Source organism: Sciurus carolinensis, chromosome 7, assembly GCF_902686445.1.
Source record: "Sciurus carolinensis chromosome 7, mSciCar1.2, whole genome shotgun sequence".
Lineage (NCBI taxonomy): Eukaryota > Metazoa > Chordata > Mammalia > Rodentia > Sciuridae > Sciurus > Sciurus carolinensis.
The window spans coordinates 15,331,866-15,344,942 of NC_062219.1; the positions used below are offsets into that span (position 1 = coordinate 15,331,866).

The window sequence follows — 13,077 nt, forward strand, 5'->3', positions numbered from 1 at the left end:
TTTGCTCATCTGACGTATCTTTTTGTGTTTGGTTTTAGATGTAGATTTGTCCAAATTATAAAGGGAAAAAGTGATATTTTCCCAAATATGCAAGCATCTCTATGAGCTATAACTGGGGGAAGGAGAATGGAAGAGAAAACTTTACCCCCTGTTAACCTAGTTATTCTGCTACTGAGGCAATTTGCTTAAAGCCATTTTATCGCCTTGTATTACCACAGTGGTCCTTGGGTTCTGGAGGAAGGATAAAACACTGTCAGCCTGGGCTGGGGTTGTGGCTCAGTGATAGAGCGCTTGCCTAGCACGTGTAAGGCCCTGGGTTTGAGCCTCAGCACCACATGAAAAGAGAAATAAATAAAAATAAAGGTACTGCATCCATCTATAACTAAAAAAAATTTTTAAAAAAGACTTGTCAGCCTGCTTCATGCAGATTCAGTTGGTGTTAGGGCGGGGGGTGTGGGGGGTGTCTAACAGGTTTCCAGATGGGCATCGGCCCAGAGACCCACTTTGAGTACCCCAGGATTACGGTGGCATTACTCCTGTCTTTCTTGGTTCTACTTATCAGAATTGTAAAAACCAGAGGAGCTAATAAAGGAGCGGAAAAGAACCTGCCGTTCCTAGCATACTCCTCTACTGCAAGGCGCTTTTCTTCTTCCTCCCAGTACTGGGTATCCAAGCCAGGGCTCACACATGCCAGGCAAGTGCCATACCACTGAGCCACATTCCCATCCCTTTTTATTTTTATTTTTTATTTTGAGACAGGATCAACCACGTTGCCCAGGCTGGCCTCGAACTTGTGGTCCTCCTGCTTCTGTCTCCCTAGTAACTGGGATTACAGGTGTGCGCCACTGCGCCCAGAGGCAAGGGTGGCACCCAATGAGAGGGGTGCAGTGTACACATCTGTAGTACATGTTCCAAAGACTCTGGGATTCATTCTAACTCCCCATTCTCATTCCAAGTGTCCCTGAAATCTGCCCAAGAAACCAAATGCCCCAACTGGTTTACAAGGAGGCACCTGTACCAGTCTCCATAAAGAATCCAGATGACAAAGAAAGAAAGATGGGATTCAGGTCATTTGCCAAGATCGCACAACTTCTTAGTGATCATGGAGAGCACAGATCTCCCAGTTCAGGGCCCTTCCTCCACTGCTGCCACCCTGCCTAGGAAAGAAACACTTCTTAGACTTCCGTTACGATTTTTCCATAATAGTTCAGGAAAAAAAAAAAAAAGCCAGGCAGTGTTGCAACATCTGTAATCCTAGCTACCCAGGGTGCTAAGGCAGGAGGATCCTAGTTCAAGGCAAGCCTCAGCAACTTAGCAAGACCCTCAGCAACTGTGAGATCCTATCTCAAAAGAAAAAAAGAAAAAAAGGACTGGGGACATAGCTCAGTGGTGGAATCCCCAGTACCAAACAAAAGAGAGAGCCAACTAAAGAATTCTTTCTCTGCTTTCAGTTACACAAGGGTGCCTCAGAGCAGACAAAAGTCGGAAGGCAGCCAGCCAGAGAACCAGAGCCTGAGTAACCCATGGTCTGGGGAGACCTGGGTGTGACCAGGAAGAAACAGCCGGTTTAGCATGATGTGCCCCCTTCCTGGAGAGATGCGCTAACTGGCCACCAAGGCCAAAAAGGTAACAGGATGCAGAGGACAGAAAAATACAGATGACACAGAGAGTGGACGATTCCCCTTTAAATGAGGGCATGTCTGCATGCTGCATTCACTCGCAGTTTTAAAAGGAAGATCATGGGGCTGGGCATCTAGCTCAGTTGGTAGAGTGCTTGCCTTGCAAACACGAGGTCCCGGGTTCAATCCTTAGCACCCCCCACCCCCAAAAAAGGAAGATCATTGCAATGATTCAAAATCTGCCAAAATACTCAAGGAGTCAGCAGCAGTTCATCAGTGGTCACAAAGTGCTTCTGGTGGACAGTGATCAAAATTTCGTTCTGTTCCAATGACTAACACAATTGTGATGTATATATAAAGCTCTTTCATAACAGGAGAATCTAGTGAAGTATTTTAGTATGATAAACTGAAGATAAGTGAACTCCAAATCCTCATCTTTCTCAGTACCCAAGCTAAAGTGTATGCATGAACGTATTTTTGTTGCTGTTTGTGTCCCCTCCCGACAGCCCATATTTGAGGATGGAACCCGGGGTGTTTACTCCTGAGCTACATCCCCAGCCCATTTTATTTTTTCAGAAAGGGTCTTGCTCAGTTGTCCAGGCTGGCCTTGAATCTGTGATTCTTATGCCCTAGTCTCCCAAATCATGGAAATTACAGCCATGTGCTATTACTGTGCCTATCTGTGCATGAGGTTTTAAGAAATGTTACGAGGCTCTGGGTCGTGTGTTCTTTCCTCATTTTTCCATGGACACAGAGAGGGCAACAGATCTGTCGATGTCCCCCCACCTCAAACTCTCTCCTTATGACTGCACAAGCTTCCACTGTTTCCCTACAGGCCACCCCTGGTCCTTGCCTGGATTATGAGAACAGCATGTTAGCTAGTCTCCTCCCAGCCTCGAGTTTCCATTCTCCGAAAGCAGGACACCATTGGCTTTCTAGGTAGAAACTCCTTTCTTAGGCAAGGCCGTCCTTGCAGGGTTATCAAACATCTGTGACCTCAACTCATGACATGCCAATAACCCCTAGCCATGGCAAAACCCCAAAACACGTGTGGGCAGCACACACAGGGGCATCAAGTCTGGCACCGCTGCAGCCCAACAAACCTGGAAAAGCCCTACAGCAGAAGGGTCACATCACTGCCCTGCTTAACCACTTTAACAACTGGAGGATAAGCCCTACTCCTTGAGAGAGCTCCCTGGCCATCTCTGCAGGATCTTTTCTGGAAAAGTCTTTTATAAGTACCCCAGTTTTATTGTGTGCATTATACAAATATGTAACAAGAAATTTCACCATTACATATAATTATAATGCACCAATAAAAGAAAAAAAAAAAAAAAGAACAAACCCAGGTTCTTCTCTCAGGCTGCAAGCTCTGCAGGCAAGCCCACCTCTTTCCCAGGAGTTGCATAAGGCCCAGAGGCAAAGAGGGGTAGTTAGAATCAAGTACAAACGTGGTTCTTTATATTAGCCTGTTAAAGTACTGCCTGTATTCACTAATTACACCAAGTTATTTGGGATTGTCAGGGGACAGAGCACAGGGTTGAACATCAGCATCAGCTTTAGTCCTCAGGACCCTGTGTGGGAAAAGAACTCATGGTGTCATTGGGAAGTGTCCCCCTCCCTCTGGTTTCCAAATAAGTTATAGAGAAGCTTCTCCCGTCATATGTAAAACCACCCCTTGTCCTGTTCACACTTTCAATGTCACAAGTAATGGAAGAGTACGCAGTCAGGGGACAGTCCCCCTGACCGCAGGCTGCTACGGTAAACATGCCTGTTACTTGATGTCCAAGGGAGACAGGGTGGTTATTAGAACATGGCAGCATTTAAAAAAAGAGCAGAAAGTCATGATTATCTTCGTAACTATATCTTCATAACCATGCCACCACCAAGTCCTCCTGTCGCCTTAGCCAAAACCTGTGACATCACTTTCTGGTGGGCATGGCAGGACATGTGTAATCCCAGCTACTCGAGGGTGAGGCAGGAGGATCACAAGTTCGAGGCCAGTCTTGGCAACTTAGAAAACTCTGTCCTCCAAATAAAAACTAAAAGGGGCCCCGGGTGCAGAGCTCAAGGTGGAGCGCCTACCACAGCCAGGATTCAACTCCCAGCACTGCAAAGCAGAAAAAGGAAATCTCCGCTCTCAGGTAGGATCATCAGGGCCCAGATTATTTTCCTAACTCCAGTGACGTGCTGGAGACAGTGCAGAACTTGGTTGTGAGGAGAAACCTGCCTCTGTCCAGAGTTGTGCCAATAGTGGTGCATTCAGCAGACCCTTTTCCAGAATCACACCCATCCCAGACACACCGTTCCACACCCCTGTGATGCTCTGGGGATAGTGTCCCCAGCCGAGTGCTTCGTTAAAAGTAGGACTTATGTGACACAGATATCACAGCATCGAAGAGAAGAGCAATACAAACCGAACCGAAGTGAAATTACAGAAAGAAAATTTAATTAGACTTTTATTTAATGAAAACTGGCCCCCAAACAGAACTAGAAACCAAAAATATTTGAGGTAAGTGCTAAGCTTAAAGCTTACATGAAAAGCTAAATTTGCAGCCCCTATCTCTAGTTCCAAACATCGAAGGAAAATATCGGAACAAAGGATCTATGTACAGAGGCAACTCATGGGTACCGTTAAGCAACATTACCTGAGGGGGGACACTTTATATTCCTCAGTGACAAGTGGCAGGAGTTTACAAGTCTTGCAGCATCACTTTCTATTGTCCATGGCTCCATGGTAATGCCAAAAATAGCAAAATTGAGGCACTTGCTCAAACTTCCACGGTTTACATTTGATTATGCTTAAAAATTAACAGCAGCTTTCAAATTATAAAACAATTATATTTCAGGCTACTGTTGGCATTCTTGTGTTAACAGCACAATGTCGCTAAACAACCCCGGCGTTCAGAAGCCACCTGGGGCACGCAGGCATCATCGGTACAGAAAGCAGTCAAGAAGCAGTGATCACTGGAAAGCCGGCTGTGATGGCCTGTCCCTCTGTCACACATGGGAAGAAAGGACAAGGGCACACACTTAACTTGCTCAGGACAGCAATGTTTCTTTCTGCCACAGAAACATTATAAACTGCTGTGGTCTCCAATACTTTCTATTGTCCTTGAAAAAGCTTCAACTGATGAGAGGTGGGCGTCAGAGGATTTTATATTGGAGGATAACATTCAATTATTTTAATTATGAACGCACAGGTGATCTAGGTGTACTGGCACATGCCTGTAGTTCCAGCTACTGGGGAAGCTGAGGCAAGAGGATCACTTAAGCCCAGAAATCAGAAACCAGCCTGGATCAACAGAGACCCCCATCTCAAAAACAAATAAATACGCATGGGTGGCTATTGAAAAGAACTAAACCATATCACCAGGTGTCATATGACCTGGTGACCAATATGACCAATTGTTTAGGTAGTCAGGTTTGTTGAGAAAACTACTTTCAATTTTAATAGTAAACTCTCTTGTAAAAACTAAGTCGCTTTCTAGAATGTTTACTTTTTAAAAAATCATTGACAGTTAAAATTTAAGTTCTCAAACTGGAGTACTGAGGTTAAGTCAAATTTATGCATATTTGCCAGGACAGTTCCATGTGTAAAAAGGTACTACTTCTTTATGGGACAACGGTCTGACAAAATCCTTTATGGATGACTCGTAACGTTAACTTAGGGGCAGGGCCGCGTGGAGAGTATACTAGGGATTTAACCCAAGGAAATCACCACTGAGCTACACTCCCAGTCCTTTTTAATTTTTATTTTGAGCCGGGATCTCACTGAATTGTCCAGACTGTCCTTGAACTTGGGATTCCCCTGCCTCAGTCCCCAGAGTTGCTAGGATTACAGGTGTGTGCCACCACGCCCTTGCATTTCTAAGGTCAACTTTTAGGTAAGACATTTTGCACTATTAAGTCTTCTTAAAAATTTCCTTCTGGAGACATCTGCCATTTTTGGTTTGAAACCAAAAATATTAACAAGAGAACTGGGTTTTTCAGGAATTATAAGATGAGGAACTGTACCAGAAATGTCAGTCTGGAAAACTACTGCTGAGACTTCCTTTGAACATCTGACTCAAACCAGTGTAAAGCGAGGTTTCAGGCAGCGATGACATCAGAGAGCTCCAGCTTACCCACCAGAGTCTTATCGTCATCATCTTATTCTAACCCAGTAGACATTGGTCCCGGGCTTCCTGGCACCTAATAAAACCAGCAAATCTAAGTGAAGCAAATATTTTATTTAAATCAGTTGTCATATCACAATTTATCCAAAGGAACATAATGCAACATTGTTCTTAAAAGAAGGGGCACAAATATGACACAGACACAATCCAGTATCTATCAAAATACCATTTGTAAAGAACAGGACTCATTTCGATCTGTGTGAATTGGCCCAGCATATAAGAGTACAAATCAAAAACTTACAACAGTCAATTCTTTTCTGCATAACATGAAAAAACACTCACTACTCTGCCTCAGGATTCAGCACGCTCATCTGTCCACACAACCGTAACAATTAGGAGAAAAGACTTAGGACTTCATCTGCTACTGAAAAGGTCTTCTTTCCAACCGCCACTGGACTAGAAAGAAAAATCTCACAGTAACAATCGAACATTCTGTATGTTTCAAAATGCTTTTTTATTTTTAGCTCACTGCGCATGAGAGGAAAGTGACGGACTTCAGAGTGCTACCAGCATAGACCTGAGCGTTAGTGAGTTTTAAAGTAAGAACTGTACCTTCTCCCTAGGAATGTTATTCTCGGAAGCTGGTTTTCACAGGTTGTCATTGAGGTTTAAGTCTTTCCAAGGCTTCCCCACAGCTGCACACCCCGTCATATGTTGTGTGACACAAAGGGCATGTGCTATGGCACACATGTCCTTACACAGTAAGAAAAAACATACAAGAGACACAGGGGGAGGATTACTTAAAACACACACATAAATACATAAAGGATGGTACTCCAGTTTGAGAAGCAGAACCAGGTATTGCCAACTCCAGTTCCAGGTTAAGAATTCAGAACCTTAAATCAGAAATGTTATACAGTATCAAGGGAAAATTACAGGTGGTCTTGGAAGAAAGGAACTCTTAGGTGGCTATAGCTCCTGATGAAGCCTCAGGATTGTCGGGGGCGCTCTAGGAGTGAGATCAGTGGATGTGCCTGCTCTCTGGTTCTCAAAGCCTGAAACATGGGTCTCAAGTCTCCGCAGCATCTTCTCCATGACTTGTCTTCACACACTGGTCTTGCAGCTAGATGATGAGATTAACTGTAGAAGGAAGTAAGAAGCAGAGTAAATAGAATCTTGTTTTCCCCCCTTTTTATTAAAACAGAAGAGCTGTGCAAGTGAATTTAGCAACCAGGAATCCCAGTAATACAATAAGTTTACCTCCATGAAAAATAAGAAAGAGGGCCGGGTGCAGGGGTACACACTGGTAATCCTGGTGGCTCAGGAGGCTGAGGCAGGAGGATCATAGGTTTTAAGACCAGCCTCAGCAACTTTTTCTATCTCAAAATAAAAAGAACTAGGGATATACTTCAGGGATAAAGTTCCCCTTGCTTCAATCCCCAGTGCCAACTATAATTAATAGAAATAAATAAATATATTAAAAATGATAGTGGGCTAGGGAGATCTTGTTCCACTATAGAGTGCATGCTCTCTATGCCCAAAGCCCTGAGGTTCAATCCCCAGTACCACACACAAAAAAGAAAGGCTAGTGAGGTTCCGCATTACATTATGCTGAAACACCACACTGTGGAAGTAGTATAGTACTTCCTGTCAGGTTCATATGCATTGGACACTTAAAAAATTTTTTGTTAATATTGCTGGTGCAGAGGGGGAAATCCAATTGTGTCTAAAGCACTATAAATATAAATTCAAACAGTTAGATATAAACCTCCTTTTGGCTGCTAGTTATTTAACAACAAAACAAAAAAACTCAACACACCAGTTGGTGCGGGGCTGGGTGTGCACAATGCATCTCCTATGCCTTTGGCCAAACACACATGCCCTTTACCTTCTTCTAAAGCAGTTCCACAAGGGGTAAAATGAAGCCATTATTTCCATGACACCAATATGACTAAATGGCATTTCAATGAGGAAAAAAATTAGAACACTCTAAATCTCTTAATCTGGTTGAGAGTTACTTCCCCAGCTAAAGAATCTGCATCAAATCATAATTATTTGAACTCCCAACTCCCTTATAACAAATCTGGCATCTAACAGTATGAAGGGGAAACATCTCTTTAGAAGGAAAGGAAGCTTACTTACACCAGGTCTTAGGATTCTGCAAGCTCGGGCCTTGCCAGTTCTCTCTCGTGTTTCTGTATCTCCTCTTCTGTTTGGGGTTTGGTCTCCTTCTCTGACTCACTGTGCACTTTTCCCTCCTGAAATCCTACTTCCTGGGCATCTTCCTCCTCTTTCGGTTTTGGTCCATTGGCATCCGGGGACTCTTTGGTTAAGTCTCCCGAGGCATCAGCATCTGCCAGGGTTGAGCTTTGGTTCTCTGGGTGATCGGCAGCATCTCCCTTTTCATCTTCTTTGGACTCAAATGGTGACTTCTTCGTTCTTTCTGCTAATTCAGCCTGACCCTCGTCTGACACAGACTTCATTCCCGTTCCATCCCCCTCGGCCTTGGAAGAGAGAATCAGCTCCTCACACAGCTGGTCACTTACGCAGCAACTTTTGACCTCAACTGTCGCGATCTTTTCAGAAGCTTTACTCACATCTTTGGAAGCATCAGCAAGTGGCGGACGCACGGCAGTCAGCTCTGGCTCCTCTCGGGCTGCGAGGGCTTCCGCGCCATCCTGTGCAGATGCCTGACCGTCTTCTTCTTTCTTGGGTTCCTCTTCAGCCCCCTGGCTGTCAGCTTGCATCAGGAGGGTCTGTGTCTGTAAATCAGTTGTGAGCACGCCTGTGGCTGTTTCTTCTGTTCGTGTGAACTGGTCAACGGCTGTCTGGATGATGTTTTGGACAAGCTTACTGCTCTCGGTCTCAAGTTCCAAAGTCTCCTTTTCGCCCATGGGCTCTTCCTTCATTTTGCCTTCCTGGCAACGAACCCGCTCCTCGTCTTCATCTGACGTCTGCTTCTGGGATGTGCCCTTCTCTCCTTCCAGGTCGGAAGGCAGGCCTCTTTTGGGAGTGGCAGACACGATTACTGGTATGGATTCTGCCTGGGACTCGGCCCCCGCCGGCACATGTTTGTCACCTGGCTGAGGAATCCAGTCTTCCTCTTCAGAGGTTTTCTCGGCTGGTCCTAAATGGGCACCTGCACACTCCAAAATGTCACCTGCTTCCGAAATCTCGTCAGTTTCTCCTGAGACCTTTTCCTCCACTGCCGTGAGAGACTCCGATGCCTCAGAGCTCGGAAGGTGCATCTCCGTGCATCCTGCTTCCTTTGGATGTGGGCCGGGGGAGCATCCTTCAAGGCTGCTCTCTTCCTTCCTCCCGTCCAGGCCAGGCACCCTGACTGTCTCAGCCAGTTGCTGGCTGGGCTCCTCAGAGGTGGGAACCGCTGGTTTTTGCTCCAGATTTTCTTCGCCCACTTGTGCTGGCTGTGCTTCAGGCTTCTCCCTTTCTACTTGGGCTACCATCTCTGGGCGTGGACTCTGGGGTTCAGTATCGTCATCCTTCTGACACTCCTCTCCTTTGGTCACTTCACCTGTAAGGGCAACTTCGGTGACCTTTTCCTGACTGATGCTTTTGTCTGTGTGTGAAGGCGCTTCAAGTCCTGCAACACACTGTCCATCTTTGGCTTCCTCCTCAGCAAACTGGCCGGTCTCTTGAATCACCTCAGTCTTGGATAGAATGGGTCCAGCCTCCACTGACACCTCTTGATCTCTGTGTTCTGGACTTTCTTCCATTTTTGATTGCTCTATATGTTTTTCCTGTAATTGAAAACTAGATGGTGACGGAGGCCCCTCTTTCTGCACAGAAACAGCCTCGGCCTGTGTGACCTGTGACTGGATACGGGATACGTCCACATTCTCCTCATGGCTTTCCACAACCTCCTCTTGCTGTATGGTATCTAGAGCTTCAAGATCTGCTACTGGGGTGCTTCCATTGGTCCCGCTGTCTGTCAGGGTTTCAGCTGAGTCAAGGGGCAGAGCCTCTTCCATGGGGTTCTCCTGGGACTTGACTCCAGTCAAAGTTTCCGCTCGACAAGTGGCTTCAGGTTTCTGGGACTGTACACTCTCCGGGACGTGAGGAACATCTTCAGAGCTTTCAGGGCTGGGCTGAATAACTCCAGGGCCTCGGGTGAGATGCTCGGCCTTGGCTTCTTGTCCAGGTACTGTCAACACTACATCCGTCTCTCTCCTCAGACCCTGCGCTTCAGAATCCTCTTCTGCTCCTTCCGGCTCCGGGGCTTCTGGTTCCTCTTTCTGCGTGGCCTGGATCACACCTTCTGGCCCGCTGGCGTCAGGCTGTTGGGATTCCTCTTTCACCTTTTCTGCAACTGCCTGCAGGATGGCTTGAGTTCGCCTCTCCTGGTCTTCTGCATCGGGCACGTTGCCTTCTACCTCCTGAACGGGGGTGGCTTCCTCGGTGGTGTCCGGGGATTCGGTTAACTGGGAAACTGCTGACACCATTTCCGTAGTCTCTTCGGCACCAGATGCTTCGGTTGCTTCTTCGGCACCAAGTGCCTCCGTGGTCTCTGCAGCTGTCACGGCCTCAGACGTCAGCTCCACCTCGCTGGCCATCGTGTCTTCCTGGGTCTCTCTGCTCTCTGGCAAAGTCTGGGTAACCGTGGGAGTTTCTTCTGCAATGACTTCTCTTTCAGTGACCTCCCCAGTTAATGGTGCGGCTTCCTCTTCTGCTTGTTCAATGGGCTCTATCACTGAAGCAGATATCCAAGAAGGAGACCGTTCTTCAATATTGGTAACCGCCCTTGTCCCATCAATGACGGCCACAGTCACTGTCTGAACCAGATTCTTGCTGAGCTCCTCGGACACGTCCACAGGCATCTTGTCTTTGGACCTCTCTGCACTCTGGAGGGCCTGCTGTGCCTCCAGTTTCTCCCTCTCCACCGCATCGTACTCGGACAGGGGTACCACGGCTGGGACATCGGGATCATCTTCGTTGACTTCTGTTGGCCCTGGGTCTTCCGTGGTGGCTTGTTCTTGTTTCCCATCTGACCTTTTCTTCCGACGGCCTGGAATAAATTTCTTAATGGAAACCCAAGACTCTTCCTTCCCGGGTTCCACCTCTGAAGCTAAATGTTCTATACCGGGGTCTTCGGTTTTCTCTTCCAGTTTCGATTTGGACTTTTTTCTGGGGGTGACTAATCGCTTAAAGGACTCCCAGGTGGAAACGCCCTCCCCTTCAGACGGGCTTCCAGCTGGCTCAGGTGAGGAACTTCCTGGCCCCTGATCCTGATCCTGGGAGCTGGCAAGGATGGTGTTGCTTCCCGTTTCTTTGTCTTTGCTGGCCTCCTCTGTTTTCTGGCCGTCTCCTCCCACGGTCTTCGGTGCCCCTTCTTCATCAGAAGATGAGCCTTTCCTGGCTCTCTTCTTGGATGACCCCACACAGATTAACGCTTCCCAAGACACAGACGTGTCCACCTTGCGCTTCGGCTCTTCCGGCTTCTGCTCTTCTCCGGGTCCTTTGAGTTCCTCTTGCATTTCAGAGACTGCGCTCTCGGTGGAAGACAAGGTAGCGCTCTTCACCTTGTCCAGTTCGTCTTCTTTATCGCTTTCCGAGAGCCTTCGGACGCGTTTCTTGGGTGTCACCATCTTTTTGAAAGACGCCCAGGGTGTGATGCCTTCTCTCTTTTTCTCTCCGTCGGAAGTAGCTCCTTCTTCCCCTTCCCCTTCCTGGTGTCCTTCTGCTGTCCCTTTCTCCAGGCACGTGATCTCCTCGGGTTCTTCGGGGGACGAAGGGGAGCTCTCCCCCTTCTGCTCGTCGGCACTCTCTGGAGACTCTGCTGGAACCTGCGGAGGTTCCCCTAGCTCGTCGTCTCCTCCGCGTCTCCCCTTCTGTTTCTTCCCAGAAAGCTTCTTCAAGCCCGTGCTCGTGAAGAGTTTCTTGAGGGGGCTTCCCTGCACCTTGATCCGCTCCTGTGATGACAGCAATTCCGCCTCACTCACCATGCCTTCGGGGTGTTTAGGCGACACCTGCTCCTCGGGACTCAGGTCAGCTGGCTGGGGATGGTCTTCTCTGGACACACACTCTTCTTTGGTCTCTACCGGCTCCTCGGCAGGTCCTGCTTCCGTTTCAACCAGTTTTTCAGGTGGCGCGGGCTCTGCCGTGTCTTCCACGTCTGCTTCTTGCTCCTCTGTTTTCTTTTCAGTGGCGGTGACATGGACTTCTGCAATAACTTCTTGCTGGACTTCTATTTTGTCATCAAATATTTCTGTCGCCAGGGGAGCACACTTCTCTTCCAAAGAGTCCTGCAAGACACTGCCTGGGTCTTCTGAGGGCAGCTCCACCTTCTCAAACTCGGCGGACAGTCTGGCCTCGTCCAGCCCTCCTGCGGGTTCCTGGGGCTGGGGCTGCCCCTCTGACGCCTCTTCTGTCTTCTCCTCTGCACCTGCTTTTTCTGGCTCGTGCTCCTTTTTCTTCTCCAACACTTCCAGTTCATCCTCCTTTGTCTTCCTGAAACTCGTCTTTTTGCGCCAGCCAGCCCAACCTTGTGTGAAGAATTTCTTGAAGGGTGATGCTGTCTCACTGGTAATCGGGCTGGTGGGAGATTCCGGAGACTTGGCAAGTTCTTTTTCTTGTTTTTCTTCTCCTTCATCTTTGCCTTCCTCTGCCCCTTGATCAGACTCAGCCTGAAGAGAAACTTCTGTGTTGCTTTGCTCGAGCTTAAGGGCGTCTTCTGGCTGCTCTATGGATTGCTTTAGTTCACTTTCTTTGGACGCCGACGCCCTGGTCTCTACACTGGGTTCTTGGTGGTCACCGGCCCCATTGGACCCTTCTGCGCCCTCACCTTCATCTTTTTTGACAGCGAGCACCTGGACGGTATCAGACTTCTCGTTCTTATCCTTCTTCACAGTGAATTTAAAGCCAACAAACTTAAACACCTTCTTAAACCCAACATCATTAGCCTGGGACTCAGCAGGTTGTGTTAACTCCTCCAAATTGCTTTCCGAAGGGATCTGTTCGATTATTTCAGGCATCTCCTCCTGCCTGTCATTCGTGATGTCCTCAACAACCGCAGAGTGGGCAGCCATCTCTTTATCAGAGTCTCTTTCTCTCACATCTTCAGACTCTCTCTGTCCAACTATTAACAAAAAAGTGAGGAGAAGGGAGGAAAATCAGTACAGTTCAAGAAGTCAAATATAGTTTGAAATATTAATTCTCTCATTAAGATAAGGCGTTTCAGGATTAGGTTAAGGGTCATAGGGGTATTTGCAAGTCCTAATAGATAGGGCAACGACTGCTCTTCCAAATGAACTTCAAAAATTCAGGTTTTCAAAGGTACAGCTCTGCTCTTTCTGTTCCTGTTAAAGGAAAACCACAGATCCTGT

The 13,077-nt window shown here is 47.3% G+C and overlaps 1 protein-coding gene across 2 annotated transcripts in view; it reads right to left on the reverse strand.

Annotated features, from left to right (window-relative positions):
* Positions 1–4,061: 4,061 nt before the first annotated feature.
* Positions 4,062–13,077, reverse strand: part of Akap12 (A-kinase anchoring protein 12) — an 89,049-nt gene continuing 80,033 nt past the window's right edge. For both annotated transcript variants that reach the window (XM_047558077.1, XM_047558076.1), the window contains 2 exons: positions 7,880–12,830; positions 4,062–6,877 (listed from right to left, as the gene is read on the reverse strand). In XM_047558077.1, the coding sequence (XP_047414033.1) occupies positions 7,888–12,830 (4,943 nt within the window). In that variant the 3' untranslated portion in view covers positions 4,062–6,877; positions 7,880–7,887. The remainder of the gene's footprint in view (positions 6,878–7,879; positions 12,831–13,077) is intronic.